The sequence below is a fragment of the Syngnathus scovelli genome, chromosome 4 (genome assembly GCF_024217435.2).
Source record: "Syngnathus scovelli strain Florida chromosome 4, RoL_Ssco_1.2, whole genome shotgun sequence".
NCBI lineage: Eukaryota > Metazoa > Chordata > Actinopteri > Syngnathiformes > Syngnathidae > Syngnathus > Syngnathus scovelli.
The window spans coordinates 24,082,022-24,097,844 of record NC_090850.1 but is presented as its reverse complement, the minus strand read 5'-3'; the positions used below and the strand labels follow the sequence as shown (position 1 = coordinate 24,097,844).

At 58.3% G+C, this 15,823-nt stretch overlaps 2 protein-coding genes across 6 annotated transcripts; both read right to left on the bottom strand.

The window, feature by feature from the left end:
- Nucleotides 1-544: 544 nt before the first annotated feature.
- On the bottom strand, nucleotides 545-6,449 carry katnb1 (katanin p80 (WD repeat containing) subunit B 1). Of its 2 annotated transcripts, XM_049718530.2 has the most exons (21): nucleotides 6,277-6,412; nucleotides 5,507-5,586; nucleotides 5,249-5,357; nucleotides 4,968-5,098; nucleotides 4,752-4,869; nucleotides 4,231-4,331; nucleotides 4,076-4,117; nucleotides 3,924-4,007; nucleotides 3,741-3,856; nucleotides 3,578-3,646; nucleotides 2,951-3,101; nucleotides 2,655-2,848; nucleotides 2,437-2,585; nucleotides 2,303-2,353; nucleotides 2,173-2,237; nucleotides 1,924-2,097; nucleotides 1,713-1,856; nucleotides 1,426-1,502; nucleotides 1,279-1,353; nucleotides 1,084-1,200; nucleotides 545-1,019 (listed from the first exon to the last, which is right to left on the bottom strand). In XM_049718530.2, exons 3-21 carry the CDS (start codon nucleotides 5,283-5,285, stop codon nucleotides 878-880), a joined length of 2,037 nt encoding a protein of 678 aa, XP_049574487.1. In that variant the 5' UTR covers nucleotides 5,286-5,357; nucleotides 5,507-5,586; nucleotides 6,277-6,412; the 3' UTR covers nucleotides 545-877. The 2 variants fall into 2 exon arrangements, with proteins under 2 accessions (XP_049574487.1, XP_049574486.1); XM_049718529.2 differs by lacking the exon at nucleotides 5,507-5,586 and having other exon boundaries at nucleotides 6,277-6,449.
- A 382-nt stretch (nucleotides 6,450-6,831) lies between these two features.
- Nucleotides 6,832-15,718, bottom strand: kifc3 (kinesin family member C3). Of its 4 annotated transcripts, XM_049718525.2 has the most exons (21): nucleotides 14,053-15,455; nucleotides 13,517-13,640; nucleotides 12,981-13,123; nucleotides 12,497-12,587; nucleotides 12,271-12,314; nucleotides 12,133-12,198; nucleotides 11,640-11,756; nucleotides 11,247-11,489; nucleotides 11,035-11,178; nucleotides 10,631-10,778; nucleotides 10,306-10,436; nucleotides 10,110-10,221; nucleotides 9,788-9,957; nucleotides 9,610-9,714; nucleotides 9,415-9,545; nucleotides 9,226-9,349; nucleotides 8,800-8,929; nucleotides 8,508-8,737; nucleotides 8,288-8,428; nucleotides 7,965-8,079; nucleotides 6,832-7,384 (listed from the first exon to the last, which is right to left on the bottom strand). In XM_049718525.2, the coding sequence occupies exons 1-21, from the start codon at nucleotides 14,056-14,058 to the stop codon at nucleotides 7,362-7,364; spliced, it is 2,538 nt and encodes an 845-aa protein (XP_049574482.1). In that variant the 5' UTR covers nucleotides 14,059-15,455; the 3' UTR covers nucleotides 6,832-7,361. The 4 variants fall into 4 exon arrangements, with proteins under 4 accessions (XP_049574482.1, XP_049574481.1, XP_049574480.1 ...); XM_049718524.2 differs by lacking the exon at nucleotides 14,053-15,455 and adding an exon at nucleotides 15,527-15,718 and having other exon boundaries at nucleotides 6,832-8,079; XM_049718523.2 differs by having other exon boundaries at nucleotides 6,832-8,079; nucleotides 14,053-15,457.
- Between the last annotated feature and the right edge of the window lie 105 nt (nucleotides 15,719-15,823).

Genomic DNA, 15,823 nt, shown 5'->3' with positions numbered 1-15,823 from the left:
CTGTCAACTTCCTTCCGGCGGCCGGCTGACTGACTGGCACCTCCCTAAAGCAGGTCTCGGGGACCACTGCTTTGGCGGAATATTATTATTATTAAAATTATATTTTGCACCGAAGAAAGGTAACCCTATACAGGCTATGTCTATTTTGGGAATCTCCGCTGCATTTGACATCATTTGGATAGACACATGATTCACAAAATGAGCTGGAAAATCAATCAAGTCTAAATAATGAATCCATGTTACAATTATTTTCCACAGGCCACCTGCAATAGCGCCACAGACCATTAGAGGGCGGTAGAACAGCTCGTTGGTCCATTCCTATCCGAGTCCGCGTCACGCATCTCGTCATTGCGGACAAGACGTAGAGACTGGCCATTTGTGACAAAAGCTGACGTTGAGCAAATTTGGACAAAGACAGCTTAGCTCCCACCCGCCCGACGATGACAGTGACGATGCGCCGTGCATGCTGTCGTCCTGCCCCACCCCAAAAGTGCTGATGTGAGCCATGCTTATATGGATCAACGCAATAGTAAGCGGGCCAAAGTTCAAAAGATTTTGTTTTATTTCCAAAATACGTGCGTACACGACGTCTTCAGAGTGCAACGGTGACAAGGAGAATCAGCATTTCCACGGAGCGCTAACAATATGCGTCGCCCTTCAAAGCGGCCATCTCACCATCGGCCATTGAAAAACGCACGCGGTGCCTATTCCCAAATGGGCCAAAGGCACTAAGCGGCTCAGGCGAGTCGGTCCGCTCCGAATCCCGTCGTCAGCGCACTTCCTCGGAGCGAGGCCCGGATTTGCCCCGCGGCCAAATTCTGCCGGCCGGCGCCGGCCGGGCGCAGAGGCGACCGAGCAGAGGAGGATCTGGCGGCGTTCACGAGTGTTGGTCCAGCTGCGCCATGAGCATCCGCAGTTCCCCGAAGGCGGAGCCGTGCCGCCCCACCTGCGCCGCTTTGCTCTTCACCACGTTGTTGATGTTCTGCAGATGCTTGCTGCACACGTGGCACTTGTGCTGCCTGAAGAAGACGCGTCAGGGGTCGCTCTCAGGAAAACCGGACGGGGGCCGGCGCTGCCGCTCACCGTTCCTCTCGCGTGACGTCCACGCCCACCGATGGCCCCGCCTTCAGCGTTTCGCAGACCAGCGGCCAGAAATATTTCATGATGATCTTCAGGGATGTGCAACCGCACTGCATGTAACTGGCACGCACCAAAGTGTGCGGTCGGTCAAGCCACACATGAACGCGCGCGCGCACACCAGCAGCACGACTGACTGACCTTTCATATTTACTCTGCAGAAGGGTGTCAATCTGAGGAAGGCTGCTTGCGCACACATCCAAAGTCCATAGCGACCTGAACACGCACACACACTGTACATCATGTCCTGCGCACGACACACCGCGTGCACGTGGGTGTGCGACTGACGGTTGCACGTTGATGATGTTGAGGACGTCCACGACGATGGACAGGTCGTTCATTGCGACGGCGACGTCCAGCGCGCTCTGCGGACACACGTGAGGTTTCAATGTAGCAACGCACGCCGTCAGCAATGTGGCTCTGCTCCGTGGCATTCAAACACCATTTTGGAAATCTTGCGCTACCGCCCGCATCTGTTGAATTCAAGCAGGCCGGACCGCCCGCTCGAGGGTGGGTGGGTTTCAGTCGTGTGTCGCTAATCGAAGAGCAATGGCCCGTGCCTGTTGTGGCCTTACCTTGATGCCCTGGCGGGCCCACACGTCCCTGACACTTTGCAGGTTCTTGCGTCGGTTGCTGAGCATGACGCACATGGTGGCGTGCCCGTTTTGAATGTGATTCAAAACGTCGCTCTCGCTTAGGATTCCTCCGCCGCGGCGGGCCTGGAGGCAAAAAGCGCATGCTACGATAAGGCCGCAGCGGCGGCCGCGGACAAAACGGAAGCCTCACCGACAGGAAGTCGGCCACGTCCAGGCCGCTGGGCTCGCTCCTGCCGGCCGGGAATATTTCGTCCGGCGGAGGCTGGACTTGCTCGCTGGCGGACGGGGCGGCCCGTTTCACACAGGCAACCACCGTCGGCTCCACCCGCTGGACCGGAGTGGACGGGGCTGCCGACGTGGAAACCTGTCAGAGCAGACTTTGAGCGGCCACACGCACACGCGCCCGTGGGGAGCGAGGGACGGAGGGATGCTGGCTGACCGGTGGCTGTTGGTCGGGACAAAGCAGCGCCGCCGCCGCCGCCGCCACATTGCCATCGGCTCCTTCTGAGGACAGGGAAGATGGCCACGGCGGTCACGTGATGTCGCCGCGTGACGACGAGCTGACTCACCGTCCTCGGGCGGGGCGGGAAAAGGCTCCGACATCCCGGGAGGCGTCCGACCTGAAGGCAAAAGAGTCGGTGAGAAACGTGACGTGCGTGACCTGCATGCTTGTGCCTGCGTGCGCGCGGGCGGGCGTCTGTACAGATGGCGTTGCGGGGCTGGAATATTTCCCGGTAGTCTTGCGCGTTGTGGATTTGGGCCGAGGAAGCTTTGTCGTCCGCCTCGTCTTCGCTGGGGCTACGCCTCTCCCCTTCGGGACTCCGCCTTTCGGCTTCCGCGCTCCTCTTGAGGCTGAAGATACAGGGTTAGCGTAGGGCTCCCGACGGCGTGGAGCCAGCCGCGCCGCTCCCCATGTCTCACCCTTGAGACGGCGAGGCCGGGCGTTGGTAGCTGCGGCGCGGTCCGCCCACCTTGGCGCCAGTGGGCTGCACGCCGGCCGGGGCCGCCGGAGCCATGTCATTCTCCGCGGCGACATTTGGCGCAGCGCTGGTCTTGACGCGCTTAAGGTCCACCACGTAGGTTGACACACTGCTCAGCTGGTGAGACACGGCCATCTGACCGTCCAAAAAGACAGGACAGGCAACGTGAGCCCACACCGGTGCCGCCACTGTGGTCTTGATGCGCAGGTTTCACTCAGCGCTCGGGACGCAACGCACCAGCTGCTGGTTGCAGAGCGCCAGGTCGGCCACCCGCCCCCAGCCCACTGTCACCGTGTCCAGCCAGCGTTCGGGTTCCCACGTGCACACGCCCAGGGCGTCGGCGTGGCCGCTGAACAGGCAGCCGCCGTTGGCGCTGAACATCACACACCTGCGGGAAGATTTGTGTGAAAAAGCTTCACGTGGCTTCAGCCCAAAAGACAACGAGCCATCACTCGAGAGCGTCCGCACGAGGTCTGCGCTCGAGCTAAATGTCGCTCGAGGAGGCTTGGAATCCCTAAAGGCGCAGGCAGTCGTTCAGACACGCGCAGGAGAATTTTGCGAGCGGTCGGAGGGAGTCGGCGCTTGCTTCTCCTCCGCTCACTCGCTCGCTCGCTCGTGCCCTGCAAAACGGGCACAGCGGCAAAGCACCTTTGCTACCTTTGTCACCAAGATGCGACTCGGAAGCGTCGCTTCTTGCTCCAGCTAGTCAATTTCATTTGAGAATGGATGAATGGCAGGCAGGCGCTTGCTTAACAATCTGCTTTGCGGCCAAGCATCTGCCTGAGCAGCAGGTCGCCGCCGCCGCCGCCTCGTGCAACATTTCTACTGGCCGTCGTACGTGTCAGACGTGTGGTCACGACTCACCTGACGGCACCCGTGTCCTGTAGCGCCCCCACCTGGCAGAATTTCTCAAGATCCCACAGCCTCACCCACCTGCGCACACACACACACACACACACACACAAGGAGCAGGGGGAAAACCAGCGCAGCGGTGGCATGGCACGGCACGGCGGCGAGATGGGGGCACCTGTCAGCGCCACCCGAGGCCAACAGATACTCGTTGGGGTGGAACTGGATGGTGCCGACAGCCGCCGTGTGCGCCGTGAACTCTGTGATGGTCTTGGCCTGCTTCAGGTCCCACAGCTGTGGCACAATACGGCCACGCGTTACGAGTTTCAAAAGACGCATCCGCATATCCCGCCCCCTTTACCTTGACCGTGCAGTCGTCGCTCGCCGACGCCAACCACTTTCCGTCAGGGCTGAAGGCCAAACTCCGGACGGCCGCGGTGTGACCCTGGAAGAGGGTCAGGCGAGCTCCGAGCCGGCGAGGGAGGAGACAGACACGGCGGGCCACCATCTTACCTTGTACCTGTAAATGGGGCCTTTCCTGCGCACGTCCCACATCTGTTGGACGACATCCGCCAGTGACGAGACATGGAACAGTCAGGTGACGTGAGAGCAGAGTAGAGCAGAGCAGAGCATCGCATCGCACCAAACACACAGCAACACACACACACCTTGATGTTGGTGTCGGTGGAGCCAGACACCAAAAAGTCTCCAAAAGGATGGAAAGCAAAACTGGTGATGCTGGATTTGTGTCCCGGTAGCGTTCGTAGCACTGCGCACATTCAGACGGACGCAGCGGGGTTCAAAGTTCATGGCGGTGCGCAGAGAAAAGCGGCGAGCCATTATTTGCCACGTTGCGTCAGGCGTTATTCCGAGAAATAACGTGCACCTGATCAGGAAAGCCATTAGCTTCTAGCTGGCTAATCGTTAGTCGCCCTGCATACTACGTTTTGGCAGCGACGGCGGCTCCACAATGTAAAAAATGGCGAGGGATGGTTACACCTCGAGCGGCAACTATCAAATCGGCCATATCCAAATGTCTTTGCGACCGTTAATGACCACCAATGGAGTGCCAACGCCTTTCAAAATGAACGCCCGCATACGCAATCGTCCGCACAACACGCCTCCAACACGGATGGAGACAAAAGCAGAGCGGCGCCTCGCAGAGCAGCAAGAAGGGAAGCGTTCTGACTCTTGGCGGCCTCCAGGTCCCACACCAGGATGGATCCCGACTGTGAGCCGGTGGCCAGCTGCTCCTCGGACGCGTTGAAGTGGACGCACTCCACCACCTTCCTGTGGCCGCACAGACTCTGGCCGCCGTAAAGAAGCACACAAGCAGACGTCACAACCAGCGGTTGCTGCAAGGGGCTGTCCGTTGCTGCGCGCGCGCGCCCGCCGCGCACAGTACCATGATGCAGTTGGCCTTGCTGACGGACCAGATGTTGACTTTGCAATCTTCACCTGCGCTCGCCAGGAGGCGACCCGTACGTTTGCCCAGAGAGGCGCAGCAAACGCGACTGCCGTGAGCCTCAAACTCCTCTGCATACACGCACGCACACACACGCACACGCACACACACACGCACGTTAATGCCTACATGGAAAGGGCACACATGCAATCATGGCGACGCGCTGTCCATTTGGAGCCAGACGCCGGCCAGATGATGCGCAGGGAGGCAATCAGACTCACGCAGTCGCCAGGAGATCTTGGCGGCGGCTGCCGCCATGACGACTCTGCGCACCTGACTCGCTCGCTCGCTGGCACGCCCGCCCGAAGTCTGTTCCCCACCTCTGTTGAGCTGAGGAAGCCATTTGGAAAAGTTTACCAACTAGCTTCACGCTAACACATCATCTGGAACGTACAGACGGGCTAACAAAAGCAGCATTGTTCTTAAAGTGGTGATAAACTTTGAGTATGTCACGCAGTTCGTTACATTGGAACACGAACATCAGCGAGAGGCGCAGGCCCGGTCCGACACGACCACCGAGTGACTGCGTCCCGAATTCAACTGATGATAGGCCGGTCACCTGTTCAAATTCCAGCCACAAATGTTAAAAATAGCTAACATTTGGATTGTCATCTACTTAAACTGATCATTGCTTGATCATTTCACCAACCCAACACAGGTAAGCGTACAGGTCGAGCGAGACAACACAAAAGATGCTGTGGTCACGGTTCGGCTCGGCTCGGCTCAGCTCAGCCCGTGTTTGGTGTGCACGTCGCATTACCCAATTTTCGATCTCGGATTGTGGCGGGCGGGCGGGCGCCTGGATTAGTTTCTTTTTCAGGATTGTTGTTTTCAAATTTCAATTTGCCGACCGACCAGGCCTGCTTACACTTGAACTAGGAAGGCTATAAAATCCAAACTCTCGACACATCGTGAAACGTTGGACAATCGCCGAGCATGAACGAACGAGATCTCCCTTCAACATGACCCAAGTTGACGGGCGAAGGTGCTTGCGCGTCGCGTCGCGTCGCATCGCATCGCATCGCGTAGCGGGTGCGAGGCTGAACGAGCGGACGGAGCTTGGAGGGAAAATGTGCTAATGAACGTTTCGTATGAGAGAAGCGGAAAAAAGCGACAGCGGGCGGCGGCTAGCTCGTTATCCGCCAGCGGGCGTTAGCATCAAAAGCTAGCACTGCAGCAACAAGCTAAAGGCGGCATAGAAGCGAGAAAAAGCTCAAGCGAATCACACAAAAGATGCCTCGCTGTTTACCTGGCCAGCCGAGCTCCAACTTATCACCGTCCAAGCGCCGGTCGGTCGGTCGGTCGGTCGGCGATGAACACCGACGACGGTGACGACGATTGTTGTCAAACGGACACGCGTGCGCAGCTTAGCAACTGTCCGGTCCAGATGACGTCACACAGGGTCCGCCCCCCTACACCGGAAGAAGCGCTCTTCGTACATTTGTATAGATTGTTAAACAAGAGAAAAAACGAGGATGACGACACGTTTATTTTGTGTGTTCGTTTTGGCGGGACTTTTAATAACAGCTATGATCAAAAGTTGGTCTTGTGGCTGCGTAGGTTCCGGCCGGGCTCGGGGCAAGAATGCCAGGTGGGATGACGGCTGCCTTCTGCTGCATGGCGCCCTTGAAACGATAGCAGGGCTCGGAGCACCCCCCACCAGCGATCGTACAAAATAAACGACCACTCTCAGAGCACTAATCACAAACACAACGCACAACAATCGCTTTGTCAAATCTCTCGTTTGTTTTAGCTGGATAAAATGGATGAAGAGCTATTTCATGATAAGAGCCAGACGCTCCTCCACAGAATCAGAAAACCTTTATTGTCATTCTACATAGTACAATGACAGTATCCCACCCACAAACATATTCCCATGTGGAATAACGCCAGGCACGTGGTTCTTAGGCATCTATTGTTATTTACAGGACAGAACGACTTGATCGACCCACATCCCCTGCGGTTGCTTTCGTTGGAATGACACGCGACCGACCGCCATTTGCCGAGTTGCAACAACTCATCACGCAGCTGAAGAATGTTTCTAGTTTTCATGTTTATTAAAAATGGAAAGAAAAAAAAGCAAACAACCACTTCCAGTCACCTCACGCACCCAATATGGTCGATAGCAAAAGTCCACCTCGCATATTCGCTCGCTCGATCGGCCGGCCGGAGCGAGAGGAGCGGCGTCATCGGAAGAAAACCTCAAAGTCCGATAGCCGTTGAAAGACGAGCACTGGTAAGTTTGTGGAAAGTGCAAGAAAGCGGAACACTGCTGTCGGGCGTTGACGGCCAAAGGCGTCACCGTCGCCACGGCGACGCTCGCGCGCGCGCTCCTCACGCTGCCATCTTCAGTCGCCCTGCGAAGAACAAGTGACAGGTCGGGTGACGCGCATAAGTTGATGAAAGCAACGTCGGCGTTGGAACGGACGGGCGGCTAATCGCCTCATTTGGTTTCTCCCGAGGATGGAGGCGGCGCAAACGGGCTAATGAGGGCTAGGAGCGTGGATTGAAAAGCGCATTGACGACGAGCGCAACTACGCTACCGTCTATCGCCGCACACTCCAGCGAGATGAATTCAAAGTCAAATCTAACGTCAATACTGGCATTCAAAAGGAACTTTGTAGATTCACAGCCCATGAGTGGATAAAACTTTAAGCGACCGTCGTCTCTCTCTCTCCCCCGATTGAGGATAGACTTGCGGCGCCAAAGAGTGACGTTGCTCGTCAAGAATACGTCGTGAATGCAAAAAAAAAAAAAAAAAAAAAAAACAACTCATTTGACAACAGGGTTCGTTTTGAGGCCGGGCCGCAGTGGAGGGCGGCGGGCTTTGCGGCGGACCCGCTTCGGCTTGCCAGACTGATCATCATTTGTGCCTACGATCCTTTGCAAATGCTTGACTTGGCACCTTTTCCAAAAGCCGGCTTTGCGCGCACGTACCCGTGGAGAGTTGCGCGTTGGATTTCCGTCGAGAGCCGGCCGGCGCTGCCGAGTTTAAGGAGGAGCCGGCGCTGCTGCTACGGGATAAGGGGAGGGGCCCTGGGGCCGAGTCCCTCTGCACAGACGACCAAAGTCAGCGCCAGCGCCGCCGCCGACCCAAAGCGGATCGCCGCGAGTCGTACAGTCGCCGGGCTTTGGCCTCGTGACTCGTCGCGCCCGACCGGGAGTGGGAAACACGCACGCCAAGCGAGAAGCACAAAAGACGTCTATTTGCAAAGCGCGCGGCCGCGGAGGCCGGACGGACTGGAAAGAAGCGAGTTGACCTCCAGGCTTTGGTGCGTCGGCGAGGATGAAGCCGAGCGGCTGTCTGGCCTCCCGCAGGCGCCGAGCTCCACGCTGCGAACGCGCTGAGCGAACTTCAGCGAACACAGCGACTCGCTCACGTCGGCCGGCGCCGGAGACACCTGAGGGAGCACGGCGAGGAGTAAGCGGGGCGGCAGCCAGCGCGCCGGCGAGCCAGCGAGCGCGCGCCGGCGCTCGCACCTGCACCATCATCAGCGTCTTGCTGTCCCCTCGCAAGCTGTCCTGCAGCAGGAAGGTGAGCCGCGAGTTCCTGAAGGGGACGTGAGCGCGCTTACGGCGCAGCGCGTCCATCACGTCGCCCAGCGCCGACAGAGACTTGTTGATGTGGCGAGCCTCGCGCAGGCGCCCGCCCTCGGCGCCCGATCTGCCCACCCGCTCAGAGCCGGCCAGGTCCACCAGGTTCAGCTTCCCTGAGGGCAAAGGGAAGGACGTCACACGGCCGGGCCGAGGCGAGGCGACGGCGCGGCATCACCTTGCGTGCGAGTCCCCGTGGTGCCGTTGAGTCCCGCCACGCTGACCATGAGCAGAGCATGAGAGCGAGAACTGCGCTCGTTGAGGTCGGTGCACGCCGTCGCCCGGCTGGCTCGCCCCGCCTCCAGAACCTGAAGCGCGGCGCCAGCGCAGTTCAAATGTCACGCAACCGGGATTCTGACGAGGCGCGTTGGACGTGGCCGAGACAAAAGAGGAGGTCTGGGCCCGATGCGTCGGACGCCGCCCCCCTTTCCTTCCTCCGCTTTTGCCTCGCTGGACTTTGTGCAAAGGCTTTGAAATAGCGGCTGTGGAACTCGACCGAGTAAGGCTCCGTCCATTTCAGCTTTCTCAACATCAAGAAGAAGACTAAAAGCCAAGATCACAGCGACACGAGAATGGGACGAGCGCAAATCCAGCAGCGCCATACCTGATTGACGTCGTCGACGTTGCGCACGGCCACACGCGTCAGTCCGGGGACGTAAAGCTGGCCGCTGCCGTCGGGATTCATCTTGATGTCCAGTCTGTCCGCCGGCCGGTCGCTGAGGAGGTCCCTGAGCGGCCATGGACGCACGTAAGCGTCACCCCGACCGCGGCGAGCGCGGCGACGGACGCTCACCTCAGCGCCTCATTGTAAATCTCCAGCATGCTGACGCAGATGTGGAATTCCCACTCGGGGCTTCTGTCGGCCACCCGAGAGAAAAGCAGGCGCAGCGCTCGCTGGTTCAGGCCCGGGTCCGACGCCACGCCCTGCCCGCACGTGTTTACATGAGCAGAGACCAAATTGCATATTCATACCCTAGCTGAAGCCGACCTCCATGGTGTAAGTCTTCCCCGAGCCCGTCTGTCCGTAGGCGAAGATGCAAACGTGGAAGCCGTCCACGCAGGACGTGACCAGCGCCTCCACCTCCTCAAACACCTGCAGTCAAAGGCCGCCGCCGTCAAAAAGGGGGTGGGATTGGGCTGGGCCCGGCCCGGCCGAGCTCGCTCACCTCCGCCTGCGTCGCCTGCGGCCCGAAGACTTTGTCCAGCTCAAAGGTCGTCACCTTGCCCTTGTCGTCGAGGTACAGGACGCCGTCGTCGTCCGGGTCGTAGGTCAAGGCGTCGCCGTCCTCCCCGCAGCCGCGGACGGGACGGACGCGGCACAACACCCGGATATTTCCTGGCGACAAAGCGTGCCGCAAAAGAGCTCAGAAGCTGCCAAGACGTGGTTCCATTGGAACGCTTCTCCCTTTTGCTGAGGGGGGGAATCTCCACCCCAATCATCAACGTAAAACAGATTGCCTCCAAAAGGGTGAAGTGAGGTGGACAAACCTTTGAGCTGGACCAGCTGGTTATGGATCTTCTTCCTCAGGTTCATCTCCCGTTTGTATTTGTCCACAAGCTTCTGGTTGGTCACGCTCACCTCGCCGATCAGGTGACAGATCTGCACATGCGGCGACACGCTCAATTGAAGGAGCCAGGCTCGCTCGCTCGCTCGCTCGCTCGCAGCGTTGCCACTCGCTCCCACCTCGCGCTTGGCGTCGTCGATGGCGTTGCGCAGCATGGCGGGGAAGTGATGCACTTGCTTCTTCAGCGTGTTGTAGTCGCTGGTGAGCGTCCTCAAGGCGGGATGGAGCCCCGCCAGCTTGCTGCGCACACCTGAAACGGACGGCCATACCGACGACAATGCAGACTCAGCGCAAAAGCATAAAGCCGCTGTGCGGCAATTGGAAAGCCACGCATTGCTTGCTTTCTTTCCTAAAGCAGCAATCAAAGTCTCGACCGGGCAATGCAACGCCGGCGCGCCATCACCGCTCGGTGGCGGAATTCACTTTGCGCTCCATTTGTCTGACCTGCCAGGTTGTCGTGCACGGCCTTCATTTGGCTCTCGGCCCTGACGAAGGCCTCCTGGATGACGCGCTCCTTCTCCTCCTTCAGCCGCAGCAGCTCGCCGTCCAGCCGCTTGTGCGCACGCTCCATCTCGCCGTCGTACACCGCCACCTGAAAGCCAGCATCGCACGGTCACGTGGCCGCCGTGGCTGAGCTAGGCTAACGTCTAAACCGGGATTGGGCTACTTCTTGGCTCGTGCCGGAGCCGTGCGCGCTCACACCGCCTTGAGTCGTTTCACCGGGAGTAACGACGGCTTTTGGCTCACGCCAAAAGCAAATACCGGCACGGACAGAAGACTGCACAAAGCGCCGTTTCTCTTGGCGCCAGCTCTCCTCCACATGCCGTTAGCGTGCGAGCGTTACTTACCTGCGTCCTGAGCTGGGCGCACGTCCTCTGCGACTGCTGCAGTTGCGTCTCCAGCTCCCTCAGCAGGTGGCGCTGCACGCAAACTTGCTCTTGCAGCAAAGCGTTTTGTACGCGTAGCCGAGGTTCCGTCTCCTCCGCCGCCGTCTGACCAGCACAACAATGTTCAGCGCCGGCCGCCTAAAGGCGCTCGCTCTCCGGCAATGCGCCGGTACCTGCGAGGCCAGTGGCGAGGCCAGCGGCGGCGCCTCTTCACAGCGCGCAAGGTCCCGGAGGTCGCGCTGGCAAATTCCCGGATGAGGACCGGAGAGGTCCGGCGGCGCGGGGGCGCTGCGCTCCAGTTGTCGCTGCAACGCGTCCACCTGGGCGCTTTTGTCCAGCAGCCGCCTCTCCACGTCGGCCAGCTGGCGCTCGCGCTGCCTGGCGCCAATCAGCTCCCTGCGCAGAGCCTCCGCCTCCTGCGGACACGCCAAAGTATGGATATTTTTTGCCACACTTTAGCACTAGAAGAGGCAGGTGTACTTGTGGAGGAGGCGCGCGCACGTGCACGCGCACCCCCATCCCCTCCCCTCCCCTCCCCTGCCCTGCCCTCCCCTACCCCCCCTGACCTGAGAGCAGCCGCAGGCGCAGGCGCCCTCCGAGGCCCCGCCGGAGGTCAGCTGCCGTTTCAGACTTTGGTTCTCCAGCTCCAAAAGCTGCAGATGCTTCTCCAAGTCTGTGGCCCCCTGTAAGGTAAGAGTCTCATGAGCAAGTTCGAGTTCCCGCTGGCCTTCCAAACAACTTGGCTTTTACGCCACATTTTTACCGATCGTCAACGGCCGACACAAACGCTTGTTGCAAATCCGGGACGAGTCGAATCCGACACCGATTTTGCGCGCACGCTCGGTTCGTGCGCAGAGGACAAACATTCGTACGCACGGATGAGTGACCGAGGCCCGACATTCAGCGAGCCGAAAAGCACGCGGCCAGTCAGCGCGAGACAAATCTTTGCGTCGGGGAAGCGAGGACGGCAGGGGGGAGCTTGGCATGAGATCCGAGAAGGTAACCCCCGCCAAAAAAGATAAGGGGTGGTCAAAAACCATCAAGTGGGGATCTACTCACCGGACCTGAGCCAAGTCTGGCCACTTCCTGCGTTTGCCCCGCAAGCTTCTTCTGCAGTTCCTCCACCTGCAAGCACGCACCCACCAAGAAGTTTGGGGTGGCCACGACAGCGGGCGTGCGATAGGCCGGTCCACGTACCTGCGAGTGCAAGCGCGTGCCAAGCTGCTCTATCTCCACGGCGCCTGACAAATGCACACGCGGCACAAGATGAAGGGAATAAATATGCCCCTAGTGACCATTATACAAGATGGCTGAGTTTGTTGTGTTGTTGGAATGTGCACTCTCTCTCTCTCAGTCTCTCTCTCTCTGTCATCATGTCATCATGGTGTGTGTGGGACCCAAAAAACTGGCGAGCTGAACTCACCCGAGGACGCCGCCCGCTCGTCCCCGGGCCGAACTCCTGCGGCGTCTTGGTCCAGGCGAGCCTGAAGGCGGCACACTTTGTCCTGCAGAGTCTGGACGCACGCAAACAGTAAGGTGTTGGCCAAATGGAAAAAATGGACCGGATATGGCCACGTTATCATCCTTTGCCTTCAATGGACTCTTTTGTCAAAGTTGATAGAGAGACAGCAGACAAAGCTCAATGCAGAGGAAGCCAAGGAAATAACGGTCCAAGCACTCCAAATAGGAAGGAAGGAAGGAAGGAAGGAAGGAAGGAAGGAAGGAAGGAAGGAAGGAAGGAAGGAAGGAAGGAAGGAAGGAAGGAAGGAAGGAAGGAAGGAAGGAAGGAAGGAAGGAAGGAAGGAAGGAAGGAAGGAAGGAAGGAAGGAAGGAAGGACAGAGAGTAGAAGCCAGCCGCCGGCCGGCTTCTAGCGGGCGCTTCGAGCATGCAAACGCCGTCGTCTCACCTGGATGAGCAGCTGCTGCCTGGCCGCGTTGGACTGGCTCAGCTCGGAACCGGGCGGGGGGCGCTGAGAAAAGCCGGGGCTGGGCAGAGACAGGAAGGAGGCTTCCTCCTCGCCGTCGCTCATCAGGAGGTCTACAGAGCTCGCTACACACACACACGCACACGTGCGTGACACGCGGACACCTGGCAGGCACCACAATTAGACGGGCCAGAATCGGGTCAGAAAAACGCGGGCGGCCTCGATTGGCTCATTCTCATCCCATCGGCAAGTGGGAAGGGGGGGGTATTTTCTGCTGGAAACCTCCGTGCGCATGTTACGTCTATATTTGATTTCGATTCAATGTTTTACACTTTCTCATTCACCTGTGACGACCTGGAGGCAAGCTATGTCAAGCGTCTCGCCCAAGGACACCACGCCTTTCGTGACGAGGACCAAGCTGGCTCGGACCCGACCCGCCGCGTTCTACAACGCGGCGTGGTAACGAGGCTAGCGTTGAGCGCAAGGCTTGGTCACGCCACTCGCTCATGCGCACGCACCGTCCAATGAGAAGTCGTTATTCCAGAGATCCCGCAGACAGGGGGCGCGGTCGAGGTCCCAGGTCTTTCTTGGTCCGAGCATGACCCCGGGACCGGCCGGCACCCTCAAGGACTTGCGCGGCACCTGAGGGGAGGGGGCACACGAGACAAGAGCGTGACTCGCTGGCGTAGCTGGCGCTCACACACACGTTGTTGCTGACGTGGACCGATGCCTCCATTTTTTTCTCTTCGGCAAGAGGAGCCCTCGGAACGTCTCCTCGGCGACCGCCGAGGTTTCCGCTATCTAGCCTAGCTCTGCGAGCCGGAAGGCAGGCAGGCAGGCGGGCGGATGGGAGGGGAGGGGAGGGGAGGAGGAGGGCCTGCGACACACACACACCAGCCATGGCATTTCCCTCACGGACGCCGCACGGGCGAAGAAGCCAAGCCGAGGGAGACCCCTTTGACGCAAAGTATCGGCACGGAAACAAAAGCGGCGAGTACGCGCTCCCGCCTTCTCATTCCAGACGTGCTGGAGCTTGGCCATCTTCCAGTCTTACCTCCATTCAGCCTTCATCCTCTTCCTGGCGCTCAGTTCGGACTCACTGTGACAGCAGCGGCGGGCGCCATGTGTGTCAACATCGCCCAGTGAAACACGAGCCCCAACCCGCGCGCGCGCGCACACGCTTTCATCCTCTCTGTTCCCCCAGCAACAGCAGGGCCAACCTTCCACTTTGGCTCCGCCCCCTCCCCCAAATCCAATAAATCTTTCAACAGCCGCCGGAGTGCGTGCGACAAGCACCCTCGCCGCCAGGACAATATTCCCTTCATACAGTCCAGTTTGCGCAAGCAAGACACACGCATGCGCGCAACGAAGGTGTCAAAGGCGCAGGTTGCGGGCAAGAACCGCCCCGGCCGGTCCGGCCCCCGCTGGAGTTCACCCTAAGGACTGACCGCATTGTGAAAACGGCCGTACCCGGCGTTCGCCACCTCGACCAATGCCCTCGTGACGACTCACCAACAAAATGACCCCGACTTGACGGCAAATGCTGAATTGTGCAAAATGAGGCTCTGCCTTCTGCATATGCCCACATGCACATGCGCACATTCAATTTCTGCATAGGAGTGGCACGCACGCACGCACGCGCACGCACACACACACACACACACACACACGCACACGCACACACACACACACACACACACACAAAACCAGTGACAGTTTACGTTCCAGAGAATTAAATGCAAACTGTGACTCATGTTTCCCAACGCCTTGGTAGTGGTTTCATCTCCAACCACGTCTCCCGAGGCAAGGCCTTCAACGTAATGACACATCGTTTCTTTTGAAAAGTCATAATCATTTGCCTCAAGTTTTGACGGTGGACGAGACATCAAACGTGAAAGAAAACACAAAAAGTGACATTTTGTTCCTTACAAAAAAAAAGGCACTTTGCTCATTTCATTTCATTCCTGAGCTCAGAGGGTCACCATTAGAAGAGCAACATTTAAACATTCTTTTTGTACGTTTTTTTTTTTTTTTTTTTAAAGTGTGCGTTTTTCGTACCCGGTTTGCCTCTTGCATGAAATTTGGTGGACAAATGAGGGTGAAACGAGTTCGTTATTTAGTTTGCTCTTTCTGTCAGATAGATCGAGCGCCTGCCTGCCTGCCTGCTTGCTTGCTCTCGCTCTCTCTCTCTTTCCTTTCCATGCAGGCCGAAATCGATGCAACAAAGCGGACAACGGACACGTCATCGCCATGGCGTCATTAAAGTTAAGGCACGTGATCGGCTTGGCAAGGGCTCTAAGCCGTCAATCAAACGAAACCCAGTCGACCCCACCTCCCCTCCCCTTCCCTTCCCCGTCGACACGACCACGTGAACCTTTTGTGAGAGAACAACAAAGAGGAATGTTCTCAAATGACAACGTGAGCGTTTTCAGCGTGGAACTTTCTCGAAAGCCGCGGAAAAGGCAGGCAGAGGGAGGGAGGGAGGGACAAACAGACGGACGGACGACGGACGACTTTTCTGCTCGTACCTTGGCTGAAAAGCTCGTCTAGTCTGCTTGTCCTTTGTCTCGTCTCTTTTCTTTTCCTTGGTTGACGCTTCGGTCGGTCGGTCGGTGCCAGTCCGCACAAAGGCGTAGCACGAGTTCAGTTTGGACTTTTTTTTTTTTTTCTTTAAGTGCAAGAGACTCAAGAGCGTTGGCGCCAGTGGAACTTGTCATTTCCGGCGGCTTCCCGCCGCTGCCTTCACGGACTTGCTGACATGTGGGAAATCCCACTAGCCGCGTGACAAACAGAGGTCTCGAATACTTAAATTACAATACCTGACT

Bases quoted from the DNA above. Each gene is read 5' to 3' on its own strand.
- katnb1 (XM_049718529.2), bottom strand. From the start codon at position 5,285: ATGGCGGCAGCCGCCGCCAAGATCTCCTGGCGACTGC. The intron at 3,647-3,740 runs GTGCCCCCATCT...GTGTGTGCGCAG, and splicing joins GCCTCGGGTGGCGCTGACAG to GTGGGTGAGGCTGTGGGATC. The intron at 1,503-1,712 runs GTAAGGCCACAA...GTGTGTCCGCAG, and splicing joins GGGCCCGCCAGGGCATCAAG to AGCGCGCTGGACGTCGCCGT.
- kifc3 (XM_049718523.2), bottom strand. The intron at 13,124-13,516 runs GTGCGTGCGCAT...GTGTGTGTGTAG, and splicing joins TAACGACTTCTCATTGGACG to CGAGCTCTGTAGACCTCCTG. The intron at 10,437-10,630 runs GTCAGACAAATG...CGTCCGTTTCAG, and splicing joins CGTGCACGACAACCTGGCAG to GTGTGCGCAGCAAGCTGGCG.